The sequence below is a fragment of the Aptenodytes patagonicus genome, chromosome 5 (assembly GCF_965638725.1).
Source record: "Aptenodytes patagonicus chromosome 5, bAptPat1.pri.cur, whole genome shotgun sequence".
NCBI lineage: Eukaryota > Metazoa > Chordata > Aves > Sphenisciformes > Spheniscidae > Aptenodytes > Aptenodytes patagonicus.
Window position 1 is genome coordinate 58,770,907 of NC_134953.1, and position 18,832 is coordinate 58,789,738.

Genomic DNA, 18,832 nt, shown 5'->3' on the forward strand with positions numbered 1-18,832 from the left:
AAATAATGTTCTATTTTAAAAAGTAGCAGACAAGGATGGGTATTTCAGAAACTCCAAAACAACTGGCTCATACAGATACAAATGGGATAGCCTCATCCTCTCTCCTCTGATTCAAGCTATGGAATAGGAAGGTAATGGATATGGCTATGTGTGAGCAGAGTTTTAAAATATTCACGTTATTGAGAGTTTTCTGGTTTAATTCCCACAGTCACCTAGTGCATATGTATAGAGACTTTTGGAATTTAAAAGGTGGACCATACGAGACCCATATAGAGTAAATTTAGAAAATGAACCAATGAGATTCTCATAGATTTTCCTGAATTATTTATTTTGATTACTGTTTATGGCATGGCTTAACCAGGATAACTGTCAGTCAGAGGCAGCTCACAATCAACATTACGGTTGATTGTGATTACAGGCATGCAAATTGACTATTTGGCATTAGTAATTTGAAGGGAGGGAAAAGATAACTCTTAGCTGGAGTTTCCTTGGAAAAAAAGCTGAAAGAAGGGATATTTGTAGCCAGCAAAAACTGTTAAAAGCCCCTCACAGTGAAGTTAAAGCCCTTTCCAGCATTTAGCTCCAAGAGTACCCTGCCCAAATCGCACGGTCTGCGCTGTACTGTCATCTGCAGTCAGAGCTGACAGGAGCAAAGAAAAAAACATGTCTTGAAGGTTCTGAAATGAATTCATGTGTTCTACCTACAACAACATAACGCCTGGGAAAGTTACCGGCTGCTGCCTTTGTTCAACGGCGATTAACCATGGCACACATGAATAATGGGCTGGATTTATTCTGGAGAACAGAAGCTGAATGACAATTGTCGAGGCACTGCATTATACATACTTTGGCTGCCTTCTGCTCTATTCATTTAACACTTGCAGGGAGTACTGTGAATGAATCTCGGCTCATTTTTCCCTGTTAAAACCACAGCTACACACACTGTTTTGTAAACCCGCACTGATACCCAGCAGATCTTACCATGTATGTGCCACCGTAAAGCGACGACGCTGGCGGATGCTTTTATTCACGAGCAACTTTCTGAAAAAGCATGGAGAGTTCCTCGGTGAACTGCGAGGAGAAATTTTTGGAGACGTAGGTCTGTTCCCAGGCAGCTTGGGAAGCTCGAGCTCTAAATGCATTTGTTCTTTGAAAGTCCTTATGCAAATCTCTGATTCTGGAGTAGCAAGTTCCCTAGAAGAATCTTTTGCTGTCATAGCTTAGAGGTTACGTGAGCTCTCACCATTCAGAAAACGTAACAAAAACACATCACGCAGGCATCGCCGCAGATTAAAAATGCTGATAAATCGGCAGAGCTTACCCCGCTCATTCACAAGGCTGGGCTCCAAATGGAAAGGCTGCCTGAAGCAACAGCAGCATAAATCGAAGGACGATAAGCCAGGGCTGTCAGAAAACCCTTTATCAGCCCAGCTCTCCCTCTGAAAATGCGCCAAAGTGTTTCTGTGTCAGCAGCCTCTGTGTGGATGCAGCTTGCCTGCCAGCTACACACCGACGCGCGCTGGAGCCATTCAGCCCTGCACACCAGCTCATGAAAAATTCATAACAGCCGGCTCCTGATCAATCCCTTTCCTATAGCATTTTGGCTTCACATACTGAACAGAAAAACACTGGATTTTTCAGTGTGCACTAATAAAAATCAAGGAATTCCCTAGTCTGTCACAAGCCTAGTAACCCGATTCATTCAGGCCCAGTATGTTTAATAAAAAGGTCTTCATTCAGAATTAGTTTTACCCGTACTGCAGTAGCTCCACCCATGACATGCTTATTGGCTCAACATTATTTTGACAACTGGACTCTGTTCAGCTCCGTCTTGTGTGATGAGCGTGTCGGATTCTCATGAAATTTTAACGAGCCGTCTAACACCATGACATTTTTCCTGGGCATTGCCAAGCGCACCCCAGGCACACCCGGAGCAACCCCCAGGATCACAGCAGTGCTGGCATGGAGAGAGATGTGTGCAGCGCTCAGGGTGGGCCAGGAAGAAAAGGTTTAGTAGGGAAAAAAAAAGGCAAGGAATAATATTCTGCAAGAACAAAGCGTGCAAGAATGCACGCTCCACAGACCAAGCTGAACACTGCCGAAGCAGCATGCTTTGCTGTCCTGGGATCAACATATGGTCAAAGGGCAAAATCACTGCCAGGCACTGGTGAAGCTAGCACAGGGCAAGCAAATAGAGGGAAACACTAAAGGGTGGGGGACCTGGCACCTCCCTGCAAAGACAATGTAAATTAATTCAAGTTAATGTAAGCAATATATGTATTTAGAAACAAATAAACAAGATCTCTTCTGGACATAAACAACCTCTACACTTGCAAGGCTAAAAAAAAATAATCCAGGGAAGGAAGTTAAAGGCAAGATTCAATGCTGATAGTAAGAACATAATAAATACTACAGGGAGTGGCAGAGCATCTTTTTAACTGGTCAAAAGTTGGTGACCCTTAAATGTAAATACAATAATTCTTTTTACAGGAGGAGGAGAAAGGAAAGAGTATACCCAGCCAGCCTAAGGTGAAAGTGCTTTGATCTGCATGCAAGAGGTTGATTGCACAGTACAGGCATCAATTACACAACAAATCCCCACCAGTCCCTATCCATTCCGGTGTTCTTTTCACTCATATATCCCAAAACACTTTACAAAAACATTAGCATGTCTTCCTCAGCTTCAAGCAAAAGGCTTGCTATAGAGAGCTTCCCTATAGCTGAAACTACATAGGAGTTACCAGACATTCTACTTAACCCGCTGCTATGCTCTTCACCATTTGCTTTTTTTTTTTTTTTTTTTAAAGTAGAAAGACCTACCTGAGCCTAACCTAAGGATACTGGAAATTGCAGTGTTATCTGATACTGAGAGGTTCACGCAGTAGCAGAACAGGAACATTAATGCTTTAGGAATTATGACGTGTTAGACTGCGATCTGTTCTTCTACATCTCGACTGTACTGACAGCCAGTGAAAGACAAAGGGAAGCTTGAGAGCTACGCTGAATGATAAATAAAATCCACATAAATGCTTAGAATCTGGAATTTCAAACAGAAAAACTTTCTAACTCACCAAGAAGCAAAATGGGATATTGGAGGGGGGTTGTGAGAATGCATCTGATATTAGCAAAACTGTATTTCCATGCCTTTTCATAAAACTATTAAAATGGCAAGGAGAATAAAGGGAAACTCACCTTTTAAAAGCACTCTTCAATAAAACATGCTCCTTGTACTGAGTATGTACTTTTCTCACCTGAATTCAGAGATGTTTCAGAAGCAGTGGCCATTAAGGGAATGCTTCTCATTGTTTGGACATTCATAAATTAGTAATGAGATGTCAGCCCCACAGCCCGTATTACTGTGGTAAGGTGTGCAAAGGCTGTTGCTGGAGCGAAGAAATGCAAGAAAGGCTAAGCCAGTAAGATGCAAAAAGGAGACTGTGGGGAGAAGCAAGCCTCCACTCTCCCTTGTGGAAGCATAAAGAATGAAAAGACAAAGTGCTACCCACTGCTTTGGGTAGCCAGAATGCTGGTGCTTTTCCAAGCTGAGGTCTAGGGCACTAGTTGCTTGGTACACAACCTCAGAGTATTTTGAGGGCAGACCATTAGCACAGGATATTTCTTCTGTTAAATATTTCCCAGATCTTGGTGGCAATGGGAGCTAACAATCACCTGAAAAAGGCTGTAGGACAGCTCTCTTCCCGTTTCAGCTACCATCCTTCATGCTGCCAGCTTCTGATGTTGCACGCACAGAGGACTCTGCAGCCAACGTCTATATAGTCTCTACTGATTTGTAGTATTGGAATTCTGTCAAGACATGCTGCTTTACTCCAGGATAAGCCAAGAAGAGGTGAGAACAAGAACATCTCAAGAGGCTTGAGGTAACTGGCATGAAAGCTTGGTATCAGAATAAACTTGGCAATAATTCTGAAAAATGAACTTTGCTGTACTTGCTGAGGTTACCATCAGCAACAGGAGGCAATGGTAGACAGAACACCTAGGGTACCAGAATACCTGGAGAGGTTACCAGGTACAAGGACCAGTTTACTGAGGTTCCCCTAATATACAAACAAAAATGTTCAACAGGCATCTCGCTCTTGCCTGAACTTCTGTAATGTCCCAGTAAAACAGTAATAATAATTTGTCTATCAATACAGATCATTGTGTTCACTAGGATCAGTAGTCCAAGAGTAACAAGTAATTTCAGCTCATCAGAAAAGGGGCCAGTAATACGAAGAAAGACTTGAGGAGAGGGAAAAGATGATTAAAGAAAAGGGCCTGGTAGCGCTGGCAGGAAAATGAAACTGCTCGGAAGAACAAGGACAACTAAGGAAATTTCCAAAAGTTTAAGTATACTTGGGTGAGTTTTCATACAAGCTTCCTAGCTTACCAAAGTGTCTAGGATTGCAGAAGGTTTTAATATATTTTAGTATATTTTATTAGAATAACCGATATAGGTGGTAAACAACATTTTCAAGCACGCAATTCCTCATCAAAGGGTGATCTTCATTGTGTTGAAAGCAATTGCTAAGCAACAAGAATACATACTTTTTCTTTACAGTAGTACTATTATTTACCTGTTTCTAAGTCGTAATTGCCAGGATAAAATAAAATGCCAGGGAAGAGGCAACTGTGAAATGTCCTACATGCTTCAGTAGGAAAGGAAGAGAGGTTAGTGGACTTTTCACAGCACTTTCAGTTGGTGGCAGAGTAATCGGATAATTCTTCCATACAGCATGCTCTCTAGAAGCACATTTAGAAAAAAACAGTTAGGAAGCTCCCCTCTGTTACATAGGTCATTGTTCCATCCATGCACATTAACAAGGCATCCCAAAAAGATAATGCTAACCTGACAGCAAATTAATTAAAAAAATTTATTTCAAGGGATTGTGGTTTGCTGGTACTACTTTTACTTCTTTTTCAAAGGAAGGAAACCTAGGGGAAACATTTTTAACCAAGTACAGAGTCTCTTTTTCAGAAATACTGGCTTTTAGTATTCTGTCTTTAAAAGTAAAAATAAAGATCTTTTTTCAAGCTTTCAAACAATTTGAAAATTAAGACTATTACGTGTGCCAATCATTATAAAACATAAAACACAGATCCCCCCTGCATCTTTTAATTGTCATTCAAGCAATTTGCTGTCTAAATGCATACATGTAATATGTGCTCCTGAAGCAATAAAGAGAGTCTGTTCCTTTGTACTTGTTAGTCCTGGAAGGACTTTGATGGTCCCTCATACATATCAGTGTTTGCTTGGTTTAAGTCAGGCATCTGTGCAAACACAGGATTGTAAAGGTCACCCGGGAGAGATGGCCATCTCTAAAACCTTAATTAATAGTTGAGGATGCACAATGGAAGGACTTAATCTGACTCTAAGAAGCCAGTATCTTTCTTTTAGACTATAATTTGAACACATTTGATGTAAAAAACCCTATTGGGCCAGCAACATTATGGAATCTCACAGAACTGTCGCTACTTAACATTTGGATTTCTGCCAAACGTACAGGGTAGAAGATGGGTTGGGAGAGGATCTACGATGGACTTCCAGGAGAGAAACTCTAGAAGCCGATCAACACCATTAGCTCAGAGAGAGATGAAAGGGCAATACAATCCTAAGTAGGAGGCAGTGAAATCATTGTCCCCCTCTAACAGGTCAGCTAAATCATATTTCCATTATAAAAGAAAAGGATTGAAGAGAGTAGGAGTGATCATGCAAGAGACTAGAAATTGGAATTAGAATTGGGTCATTGAAGCAAGTGATGAGTTTAGAGGAACGTCTGTGTTTGTGAAAGGACAGAAGAACAAGATTCTGAGGAAAAGGGGAAAAGTAAACCAAGGTAAGGGAGAAAATAAAAAGGTTTAAAATGACAATTTTCTCTTAGACTAAACCAACAAAGACATGTGAGTAAAGAGAAGCAGAGGCAATGAGAAGGTAGAAGAGAGAGTCAAGAATATGGGAACAGTCACTTGCACTGGAAAAGAACTCGGTTAAAAAGACTGCAGTAGAAGAGGGAATAAATTTGCAGTGGAAATGTCACAGGACTGACATGGATATGATCTTCAGTTCGAGGCCTAAGGCAGAAGATATAATTGCCAAGATGAGCCAAGTGCTGGGAATAAATAGCAACAGAATAAAAAAAAGCAACCCAGGCAATGGGAGACAGGCAAAATGCGAGGAGGTAAGTGAATCAAACAAAAGAGAAATGTCTAGGAGGAAACTTAGAGCAAGACAAAAAAAATGTATCAATGAACTGGAAGATGTAGAAAGGTAAGTGGCCAGGAAAACAGGTGTCAAGGAATAGTGCTTCAGTGTGAAAATAGAAGTCACTGTGGATGAAAATGTAAGGATAGGAAATGACAGCCAAGGCCTTAAGTCAGAGCAATGGCTGGTGAGAAAGAGCTGGGAGGGCAACAGTGATGTGAAAAGAAGAGCTGGATGCAGCACTGCTAAAACCTGGAAAAGATTCCAAGAAAATAAAAAAGCTGTACAGCCAGTATTATACGTAAGGATGTGTTTGTGGTGGAGAACTTAAATCTTTCCAGTGATGGAGTTAGTTCTCTAGACACAACAGAAGTGGAGAAAAAGGGAAAAGAAAGGTGAAGAGTATAAGCTTATAAGCTGAAGAGACTGACATGAGAGGAAATTATAAAATATGTAGAATCATAGAATAGTTTGGGTTGGAAGGGACCTTTAAAGGTCATCTAGTCCAACCCCCCTGCTGTGGGCAGGGACATCTTCAACTAGATCAGGTTGCTCAGAGCCCCGTCCAACCTGACCTTGAATGTTTCCAGGGATGGGGCATCCACCACCTCTCTGGGCAACCTGTTCCAGTGCCTCACCACCCTCAGCATAAAAAATTTCTTCCTTATATCTAGTCTAAATCTACCCCCCTTTAGTTTAAAACCATTCCCCCTTGTCCTGTCGCAACAGGCCCTGCTAAAAAGTTTGTCCCCATCTTTCTTATAAGCCCCCTTTAAGTACTGATAGGCTGCAATAAGGTCTCCCCGAAGCCTTCTCCTCTCCAGGATGAATAACCCCAACCGTCTCAGCCTTTCTTCATAGGAGAGCTGTTCCATTCCCTGATCATTTTCGTGGCCCTCTTCTGGACCCGCTCCAACAGGTCCGTGTCTTTCTTATGCTGAGGGCTCCAGAGCTGGACACAGTACTCCAAGTGGGGTCTCACCAGAGCAGAGCAGAGGAGCAGAATCACCTCCCTCGACCTGCTGGCCACGCTTCTTGTGATGCAGCCCAGGATACGATTGGCCTTCTGGGCTGCAAGCGCATGTTGTCAGGTCATGTTGAGCTTCTCATCCACCAGTACCCCCAAGTCCTTCTCGGCAGGGCTACTCTCCATCCCTTCATCCCCCAGCCTGTATTGTTACTGGGGGTTGCCCCGACCCAGGTGCAGGGCCTCACACTTGGTCTTGTTCAACCTCATGAGGTTCACACAGGCCCACTTCTAGAGCTTGTCCAGCTCCCTCTGGATGGCATCCCATCCCTCAGGCATGTCAACCGCACCACTCAGCTTGGTGTCATCTGCAGACTTGCTGAGGGTGCACTCGATCCCACTATGTCATTGATGAAGATATTAAACAGTACTGGTCCCAATACAGACCCCTGCGGGACACCACATGTCACCAATCTCCACCTGGACATTGAGCCATTGACCACTACCCTCTGGATGCAACCATCCAGCCAATTCCTCATCAACTGGACAGTCCACCCATCAAATCCATATCTCTTCAATTTAGAGAGAAGGATGTTGTGGGGGACCATGTCAAAGGCGTTACAGAAGTCCAGACAGATGACATCTGTAGCTCTTCCCTTGGCCACTGATGTAGTCACTCCATCATAGAAGGCCCCTAGGTTAGTCAGGCAGGACTTGCCCTTGGTGAAGCCATGCTGACTGTCTCGAATCACCTCCCTGTCCTCCATGTGCTTCAGCATAGCTTCCAGGAGGACCTGTTCCATGACCTTCCCAGGCACAGAGGTGAGACTGACTGGCCTGTAGTTCCCCGGGTCTTCCTTTTTTCCCTTTTTAAAAATGGGGGTTATGTTTCCCCTTTTCCAGTCAGTGGGAACTTCACTGGCCTGCCACAATTTCTCAAATATGATGGATAGTGGTTTAGGAACTTCATCTGCCAGTTCCCTCAGGACCCACAGATGCACCTCATCAGGTCCCATGGACTTTGCACCTTCAGGTTCCTTAGATGGTCTCGAACTTGGTCTTCTCCTACAGTGGGCGGCTCTTCATTCTCCCAGTCCCTGCCTTTACCTTCTGCAGCAAATGAAGGAGGTGATCTTTGAATATTACCCAGCTTTCTTGGGGCCTTCTTCCCTCCAGGGCTTTGTCCCATGGCACTCTACCAAGCAGATCCCTGAAGAGGCCAAAGTCTGCTCTCCTGAAGTCCAGGATAGCGAGCTTGCTGTGCGCCCTCCTCGGTGCCCTAAGGATCTTGAACTCCACCATTTCGTGGTCACTGCAGCCCAGGCTGCCCTTGAGCTTCACATTCCCCACCAGCCCCTCCTTGTTGGTGAGAACAAGGTCCAGCATAGCACCTCTCCTCGTTGGCTCCTTTATCACTTGGAGAAGGAAGTTATCATCGATGCATTCCAGGAACCTCTTGGATTGCTTATGCCCTGCCATGTTGTCCCTCCAACAGATATTGGGGTGGTTGAAGTCCCCCATGAGGACCAGGGCTTGTGAACTTGAGGATGCTTCTATCTGTCTATAGAGGGCCTCATCTACTCAGTCTTCCTGGTCGGGTGGCCTGTAGCAGACCCCCACCGTAATGTCACCTGTCCCTGCCCTCCCTTTAATCCTGATCCACAAGCTCTCGGTGGGCTCCTCATCCATCCCCAGGCAGAGCTCCATGCACCCCAGCTGGTCACTGACATAGAGGACAACACCCCCTCCTTGTCTCCCATGCCTGTCCTTCCTAAAGAGCCTGTATCCTTCCATTCCAACAGTCCAGTCATACAAGCCACCCCACCATGTCTCCGTGATGCCAATAAGATCATAGCCCTGCAGGCGTGCGCACGTCTCTAACTCCTCTTGTTTATTCCCCATGCTACGTGCGTTTTCATAGAGGCATTTAAGTTGGCCCCCGATGAAGCTGTCTTACTGGCTGGAGTTCCTTTGTGCTGCTCTTCAGGTGCTCTCCTGCTGACCTGTGAACATATACCTATGATTGACATTTTTAAACCATCATACCAAATTCTGACACTTTAAAATAGTAATTTAGTCTGAATAATAAGAATTCACCATTCTAATTTGAGGTGCATTTGATCAGCCACATCTTCCTACAACACAGTAAAGGAAAGCCACAACACAGCACAGCGATCAAACTTCCAAAACATGCAGTACAAACATAGTGCTTAACAGTAATATAAATGTAACAGCAAAGAAATATTACCTGGAAGCTGTGAAGAGATGCTGATGTAGTAAACTTCAACCCTCCCTTAATAAATAATGTCTTCTTTAATAGAAGGCTGAGCAAAGCCCAGTGCAGGAAAGTCTCTTCGGCTCAGAAGTGGAAGGTTTTTTGGTGTTTGGTTTGTATCTTTTTAAGTTAAAAAAAAAAAAAAGCCTGCCTTTGCTCAGTTGCAACATCTGCTGTCTCACAAGCTAGAGCTTCTAAAAGATGGCTCCATGACAGAAAACTTTAAATGATGTGTTTGAGGATTTTTCTTATACTTTCCTGAAAGTTTCCAGAATTGAGATGCTGAGAGGCAGAAATACATCACTAATTACTGGTTTGCATGACAAACTTCTCACATTTAAGAGCAAAAAAACCCAACAACAACAACAACAACAATTCACTGCAATTTATATTACCATTGGAAGGTAAGGTTTTTCTATACTTAATACTTTAAAATTATATAGTCTGTATCTCCATTCCCACAGATTTAGGAGCCTCTGAAATCTTCTGAAGGGCAGACACTAGTAATTCTTGTATAGGCCTTTGAAGCGATGTTTTGGAGTGCTATAAATGGTCACAGAAGATAGAACCACAGCATCTAGCAACCCTTCGGCTTGCAGTGTAAGAGCTGAGCCAACTGCAAAAGAAAGAAGCAACTGGCAAAGTCTGTCCTTACTTATTTTAGAGAGTCAGGACATCAGCACAGAGAAATTACCCACACCTATTAGCTTAAAGGTTGAACAGGACCCACTCTATATAAAAGGTGACCTTTTGAGCTCTTCCCATTTCATCAGCATCCAGTTGCTTTTGAACAGGCTATTCCTCATTCAGTAAGCAGCTTGTATATTAGTTTTTGGTTTAGCACCCAACAGTTGCAGCCTCTGTACATGATTTCATAAGTTTTTAGGTCTTTAAAACATCCAGTACCTCTAACAAGGTCAAGAAGATCCAGAATACTTTTCAGATTAGTCACAAATAAATTAACATCTTTAAGATAAAGATACCTTGAGAGTTTTGAGTGGCTTGGATGCTTGTCTGTTCACACTGAATGTCATCTACGTCAACCAGGTCATTGTATCATTTCAGTAGAGCACTACAAGATGTCCTCTGTCACAGAAAAATTATTTGCATTCAGAACATGGATGAAGACGTCAGTGGTAACAGTAAGCCTGATGCCTTTCACCTGCCATTTAGTCCTAAACTGGATTTGGTACATTTTTTTTTCCACAGGAAACCACACCATAGAAAGACAGAGACACAATTTATCCGAGTTCCTTGCACTTTTTAGTATTTATACAAAAAAGTACAATTTGTTATTGTGCTACAATGCCATTTTTTTCTTACAGGTATTTGTTGTTATCTCCTAGTAGATACATATGAGGAAATAAATTTATATACTATAAGTCCTCAGGGCATGATGTAAGATACCTTATTCATAATGGTAGTTTCCTTAGCAACTTTGATTGTGCTTGATTTAGAGTATTTCTCAGAGAACATTTAAATGCCTCTGTATTATCCATAGTGAGTAATCACATATGCCAGACCAATCTGTATTACTTGCGATTATTTTCTCATTTCAGAGTTATAGATTAATATTTTACCAATGACTTCAATAAGCCAACTTATTCTTCACAGGCAGAGACCTCTGGGTAACTCCAGAGAAAAGAGAAGCCAATGCAAAAAAGTCTTACAATTTCACACATCCTTTACATCCAATGTGACGAGAAGAGGCTTTATGCTACTACAGAGACGTAGTATGAAGGAATCTCTAAAAAGATATTTGCCTGGACAGGCTAGCTCACCTCTCGCCAGGCTGTTGTTTTATTCATTCTGTGGTGTATTATCTGACTGTGATTAGCATTAGCTGCACCTGTCTCTGCCATGAATTTGCCTGTGACTAAGCACCTCATCTCACATGAGTCACCAGCATTTGACAGCCAGGATCAGGTCTTTGCTCACCGCTGTGCAGAGATGCCTCTGCACCCGTGTCTAGATGCCTCTGCGCTGGTGTCCAGTGGCAACCATGGGCACCATAGCTACTGGCCAGTATCACCCATTGTAATTCAGTCACAGGTAACCTCCTTGTTAAATATGAAATGCAAACAAACATTAGTATCTGTAATTTTCATGTAACTAGAACGAAAGTGACATAATACAATGACAAGTATGGGGAAAAAAAAAAATCAATATTGCTCTGTCCAAGCAATGTTCTTACTGATAACAGGTAATCCTATGTAACCAATTCAGGCACCCACCTTGATCAGGTCATTTGTGCATCCTGCCATACATACGCCCGGAAAACTACAGTTTGGTTTGGTTGGCAACATCTCCGCTCAAACAGGCAATGGAAAGGGTACAAAATGAATGCTTAGCCTTGGACAACCCCCCCCCTCCTTTCAAAGAAAGGATTTAAATCACTTTCATGTGCAAATGTACTTCTCTGTTATTGGTCTCGCCTGTGATAGCTGAACAGGAACAGAAAACTTCGCCATTAATGTGAGTCTGCTTAGGTTTTGTACTTTACTCTCGCTCGTCCAGATTCTTAGTTCTGCAGCAGTTGACTGACAAAACATCATTCCAGTTTGCATACAAGTTATTTTAATTACTTTGTGTTTGAGATCATCTACACCTTATCAGCTCTCTCAAATTAAACAGTATCATGTTTACAATGTGCATTTATTTATAGTTATTTTTCCCTAAAAAATCCCCAACAGAGACTGGTAAAGCTCAGTACATTTACTGTTCAACAACATGGTTGTAACCTCCAGCTTTGCCAAGTGCCTCACATTTTGGTGCTGGGAAACAACAGAAAATGCATCGTGCACAATTGTCAGAATTCACATACAGCTTTGTCCATTACAGTTTAATTAAAAGGAATAAATTCACAGCCAAAAACCTAGAGACCAGTGCACTGCCAGTGCCAATAAAAACAGGGTTAAAGAGAGGAGGCGGCCGTGGCCAGTGCAAGTATATAAGAAGTCTCATATTTTTCTTAATGGAAAGAGAGTGTCCAGCGATGGGTAACGAGCCTCCCGGAGCAGCAGTCAGGGTGAGAACCTGTAGAACGTGACTGAGGCCAGCAGCAGAGGACAATGCTGCATTCTTGGTCCTCTAATTCATTCCAATGACACTCTCAATGTTATCAGGGTCTCTGTTCAAAGGACCCAGGAAGGAACTGATACAAAAATAAGTTTAAAAAGATTCCAGGAGGTCACGACATAGCTACTGAAAATGAGTAAGAGAAGATCTAAAGGCATTTGACACCCACCAGTGCCAGGTGGATATGGACCACAAGTAATTTATCAAGATTAGTCAGTACTTGGAGGAGTTGATTTCCAATTATCCTGGAGATGTTCTGGCAAACACAAAACAAGAATAATCATCCAGGGACACGCTTCCTACATCCACACACAGAAGAAGCCACCAGTCACAAACACAAGCCGTACCATGCAAGGCTGTCGGGCACTAGCTGTCTCCTCAGACAGACACAGACCCAGAGCACAGCTGCAATCATTGGAGACGAAGGGCAGGCTCCACTGGCCTGCCTTAGCAGCTCGGTCTGGCACTAACCAGAACCACTGAAGACAACCGAACCCAAGGACGAAGGGTTTAACACTGGCAGAGTGAATAGGTTTATTCTGTCCTGACAACAGAAGCACTCCTATCTCAAGGGGGACTTGCCAATCAGAGGAACTGCTCACAGCAGATCAGAGATAATTGACTGTTGTTAGTAGCTTGGTTACAAGTATTTGGAAACATGATTTATACGTGGACTTTGTTGAATTTTGTCTGGAAGATGAGTGCATGACGTGTGGAATCAAACTCCAAGCATTTAAGCTTCCCAGACATACAACATCCAGGACGGGAGCTGTAGAAGCAGGTGGTCTGTTAAAACAGGCATGGCATGATCCTGGAAAGTAGAGTTGCATCCCAGCCCCAGAGCAACCTAAATACACTCATCTTTTCTGTTCCCTAATCCCTTGTCAAATATAATATTAGACTCCATGGTTTACACTACTGTCAAACAGTAGAGTAGTAAGACATGAGAGGCCATACAATACTGTGCAGGCCACGTGGCATGGCCAAACTGGTATGCTGGCACCAGGATTCACACTTTCTCTTGCACCGTATTCTAGAGCTTCAGTGATAGTTCAGGCACCGCTGAAAAAACACGTAGGCACATGCCACACACAGTGCTGGTCACCATGCTGCAGGGCCACGACTCTGCCTGCTGCCAGCAAGCATGAAAGCTGGGAGGGACTAGAAAACACAGACCATTTTGATGCACATAATGTTTACTTTTATTGTGCTGTGGATTTTAGAGGTACACACACCTTCACAGCAAAATTTAAAACAACTTACTTGCTTGCACAGCAGCACAAAACAGACCACCACCAGAACCATCATGTGTAATACTGAACGAAAATATATCTAATGCCATGGATCAGCTGAGAACCAGAAGGTAGTCCTCCAGGTAACAAAGCAAACTGGGTTTGATCTTTCCTTTTAGATAAAGTTATCATTAGTCAGAAGTTTAAAGATAAAAGAAAGTTGTGTCAAATTCTTGTCTGATTCAGCTTTTATATCAACTTTATTTCCATAATCTCCATTTATTTTATATTCTTGGGAGGATGAAGTTTGAACATAATATTTCAGAAGCTTCATTGTCTTTTGCTAATTAACAGTGACTCATTTCTTTCCATTCTAGATACATTTCAAGCTGTCTTATTTCATTCTGGATCAAGGTATATAATTATAATTGAATCATTAAAAGCCTTTTTTGTGTGCCTACAGCTACCTCTGTTTTGAACGACTAGTATTCCAGGCAAATCTTGCAGCACCAAACTTCAGGATCATCTTCAATAAAATTACTGGGCTCACCTTGCAATTCATACAAAAAGGGCACACTATCATTTTGAGCACGTAAGCAGACTAAAATCCAATGAATCAAATAATGCAAACTAAGAAAAAGATTATATTGTAATAACAAAATATAAATTGTGTACAAAAATAATGTAATTTTTAATTCAAAACCTATGATTAATCCAACATCATTTTTTTTCTTAGAATTCCTCTATACCAACTACACCACACATAAATCATAGTTATTCTATTTAGGCCTTCTAGAAAACATAAAAATAAAAAAATATTCCAACTGAGAAGAAGATCCAAGAGCTTCAAAATCTGACAGCAACAGACAATGTCTAAATATAGGCAGTCAAAACACTTATCTGTATATTTTTAGCTGAGAAAATAACTTCAGTGATAACTCAGAGGTAGCACAAATTATCTCTGCAGCAGTTTCTTTTTAGATAGGTTTGCATTTGTACTGTCTATGTATAAAACAAGCAAGCAGTGACCCCTATATATTTGGGTTGCCCACCATTTTTTCCTATTATGAAGGATTCTTGTGATTTATTTTTCATAAACAGATCTCCAGGATTTGTTGTGTCATGTCAGATGGGGACGGGGGTCCACCAGTGACCCCCCCACAAACCAGCCTTCTCGTAGCAGAGCCAGGGGAGCAGGCTAACTGTGAGTGCCAACACAGCATCACGGTTTAGTTTTGATTCTTTGACTGATCCTCTACTCTACATGGTTCCTGGTCAGGAAGAACCACCATCCCCCCAACCAAGTCAGTGAGGATGGGGTATTCTCTGGTGGAAACATCTTACTAAGGGAGAAAGTAGCAAAATTTTAGAGAAGACATTTCTCTAAATTATCTCACTATCTACATTTCCTCCTCCATGTCTTTGTGAGGTGTTAAAATGAAGCTGGGAGGGGCAACAGTGGTAACAAAGTCAAGGAATTTTCCTCTTCTCATACTAGGCAAGCAGCCCCTACCTCCCACCTTGGTGAACCCAAACAGATTTAAGCCTTAGTGAACTGCTTTATGTAATTTTTATGATCTACCTGTAGACAACATAAGCACTATTTCACAACAGAACATTTTCAGCTTTTCAGAGACTATATTGAGGAATCCCCAGCACTCCAAGCTCCTACCAATTCCAGTGTTCACCACCAGGAATGAGCCATCCCTAAATGTACCAGATAACATTTTCCCCTACTGAAGAACAAACAAAAAAAATCACTGAGCAGATGAAAACCTTTAGGACTGTTTCCAGATCTAACACTCTTCAATACTCTCTACACCTTCCATATTGTTAGGAAACTTAGAACAAATCATAGTAAGTCTGATTTTCAAAACTAAGCTATCATATACATTTTCCAGAAACAGCACAGAGTAATTAAAAATTATTTCTCCCATAGAATATATGAGATGTTATGACAAATACAGCTGACCTCCTTTTTCAAGGTAACTAAATGCCCCACAGAAACGTGGTACAAGCTTTTGAAATACAGGAAGCATGTTCAATCAGAATAATCAATCCTGCTTTATTACAACAAAAACTGATGTGATTTATGTAAATAATAAACATTTTGGACCAGATGATGTCCAGAGGTCCCTTCCAACTTCAACCATTCTGTGGTTTAAATAATTTTAAATATAGGTATAAAAATAAAAAACATGTTTTTAAGGGTTTTTTTTTCCTCCTAGATTTTTATTTTTCACATCATATATCAGTTCTTATCTAGCTGAATTTGAAATTATCTAAGAAAAACGACTTCAACCTATTTCACAGGATATTATCCCAGTCTGAAACAACATTTAAAAAGCCAAAACAAAAAAGCCTCACACTTCCACAAAACAGCATTCCTCCTTCTGAACTTCTGTTTTTCATCCCACTGTTCCTACTTAATCTTCCTATTACCCTAAATATTTCCTTTCATTCCATGGGATTTACAGATTTCAAATATGTAAAGGAGTGACTGGGCACATTACCTCCTGCTTAGTTTACTAGCCTGACTACAGTTTTATTATCCTTTTTAATCCTCCATGCAAATCTCCATCCCCTTTATCATTCTAACTTTCCGTATCTATCCCTCAATTAATTATTACCAGCCTAACAGCTTCACGATGGCTACAAGCTGGCCCTAGCTGAAGTCAGCATTTCTGCTGAAGGTTTGGTCTCAGACCAAATTATACTGAATTTGGGGTTTTTTTTTTTAATGTTGCATCTAATTTGCTGCCCACGATCACCATCTGGAGAACAACGTGCAGTACTACAAGCATAGATCTGACACTACATACACGCGCCAGCCCTTGCCGTGCACACACATTTCACAATGCAGTAATGCACTCACGCACCCTTCTTTGCATACCCAACTTCAAGAAGATTTTCAGATGGACATGGAAAATAGGATCAATCCCGTAACAGTTTCCTTTTATATTCTGACCACCAACCTGCACAATAAAATTATTTCAGAACAAAGCAAGCTATAGACCTGACCACTGACAAATGACTAGCAATAATACAGCAAGCTCACAGACACACAATACACTACAGTTTGCTGATTAATTATGAATGCTGTAAAAAACTAATCTTAAAAAGTAAAGACAGACTAATGGTTAATTTTTTTAGTAAGTGGCAAGAATGTGACTCAAATAGCAACCAACTCTGTCAGCAGACAACTTCCTTCAAACCTAATGAGTTCTCGTTTTGCTCTCTCAGAAGAGCAAGGTAGCTTTTGCATTGGACAATTAGCGACACACATATTTCAATACAGCATTTAATACCATAGTCTAAATGTTTAACAGAATCTCTATGCCCTGAAAAAGTGGACTTCTTACTATATTTAATATTAACCATATCAACTCTTAATAGAATTCTTAAGGCCTTTATTTCCTTATGCTTTGGCACTCATCATAGAACTTATTTTTATTTCAACATAGAAACTTGATGCACAACTGTCAAAATGTCTCCACAGACCTGAGTCAAATGTGTAGAAATGGTGTAAATCAGAAGCTAGCTGTCAAACCTAACCCAGGAGCTGGTAACTATCAAGAAATAAGGTAAGAGAACTATTTTGGATGCTCTAAGTGTAGCAACAAATATATTCTTCACACCCTTGTTCTCTCCTCTTGCCTGGATTAATTATCACAAAGCTTTAGTTATAAAATATGGAGCAGGATTGTGGAAAACATTTTAACAACTTTTATGAAAATATGGACAAAATTTGTGCAAAAGAAGCTTATAAGACTTCTACATTCAGATTGCCACTTGAAGGTCTATATCCTATATATCTCTTCCCTTGCATGACTCATGAAAGCTATTTTGTATGTGTACTGCCTTGCCATTTCCACACAAAATATTATTACATCGCAGCTGGCTTGGAATTATTGCTTTGAAGTCAGCCTGCCCATTTTTTCTTTGCTAGTTATAGATCTTGTCGGACCAAGAAAACACAGTTCTAATAAAAAAAAGAAAAAAAACAACTCAGGAGTAAGTCATGGCTCACCCTCTCACAGTTCTTACTTTTGTATTACCACTGGAAGTTAAATTTAAGGTGATTTCTGAAAAAATGTGGCAGAAAAACTACTTACAGAAGGAACAGGCTTATTTTCCTCTACCCCTCCCAAATAATGTTCTGTATTTGAACTCTGTTATTCTTTTCTTCAAACCAGTTACTGCAATCCCAGAAACAGCTAAATTTCCACAGTTAGTGCATTCTTAGCACATTATCTGTAGCACAGCGCTGATGTTGCAGGTTGAATTTTGTACCATTTCAGTGATGACAGAACCAAATTTCACCTAACCAATAATGAACAATATTTTTAAAAGAAAACAAAGTACTGAAGCTGCTGTAATATAATCTGACTATATTCTCCATTGATAGGTAAGGTTTTGCAAAGAGCTTGGTAACATACAGAGCTGTGCAAGATGCACGTGTAGTAGTGGGAAGCATTGTATTTCACAGATGTGGCATTTCCTGAATTGCTCCAGGAAGAACCACAGATATATTATTATACATAAACTCTCTTCCAGGATTTCAGTTTAGAAATCTCATTTGATAACAGAGATATTTGCCATTTGTGCTAACAGGTAATGGAAGAACTGGAAGAATGTCTCAGAAGAATGCACACCCCAAATACCTGCAGTGAGAGTTTCCCCAGGGATTTAATCAAGTTAACAGGAGAAAAGAGAAATAACCCCAACAGAGACAGAGCTTTTGCACCTTACAGTTCAGAGCAATCCTCTGGTGATCGGGTTTTGATTTATCCCTGCCTCTCCAGAAACTTCGTTACTGTTTTTCTGGTTAAGACAACAAATTTCTACAAAGACTACAATGGCTTGCACAAATAGGAAAACCAAACCCCAAACTGAAGTGACTTCTTTGTTCAGTATGAAATGCCCATGAAAAGCTTCACTTCCATCATACCTGCCCTAGTAAAAAAGACAAATGTCCCTTATAGAAGTTTTGTATGTGTTTCTGAAGATACACTAAATATAACAGTGTAATGAGGAACTTGTATATCAGCATGAAAAGTTAACTGGCATCATGATACCGC

General features: G+C 41.1%; 1 protein-coding gene across 2 annotated transcripts in view; it reads right to left on the bottom strand.

Moving 5' to 3' along the window:
• Nucleotides 1-18,832, bottom strand: part of PDE4B (phosphodiesterase 4B) — a 224,137-nt gene that overhangs the window by 171,723 nt on the left and 33,582 nt on the right. The window contains exon 1 of one of the 2 annotated variants that reach the window (XM_076339991.1): nt 982-1,232. The exons of the other annotated variant lie outside the window; for it this stretch is intronic. Coding sequence (XP_076196106.1) covers nt 982-1,217 — 236 coding nt within the window. The 5' untranslated portion in view covers nt 1,218-1,232. Of the gene's footprint in view, nt 1-981; nt 1,233-18,832 lie in introns of those variants that run through there. 2 annotated transcript variants of the gene reach the window in all.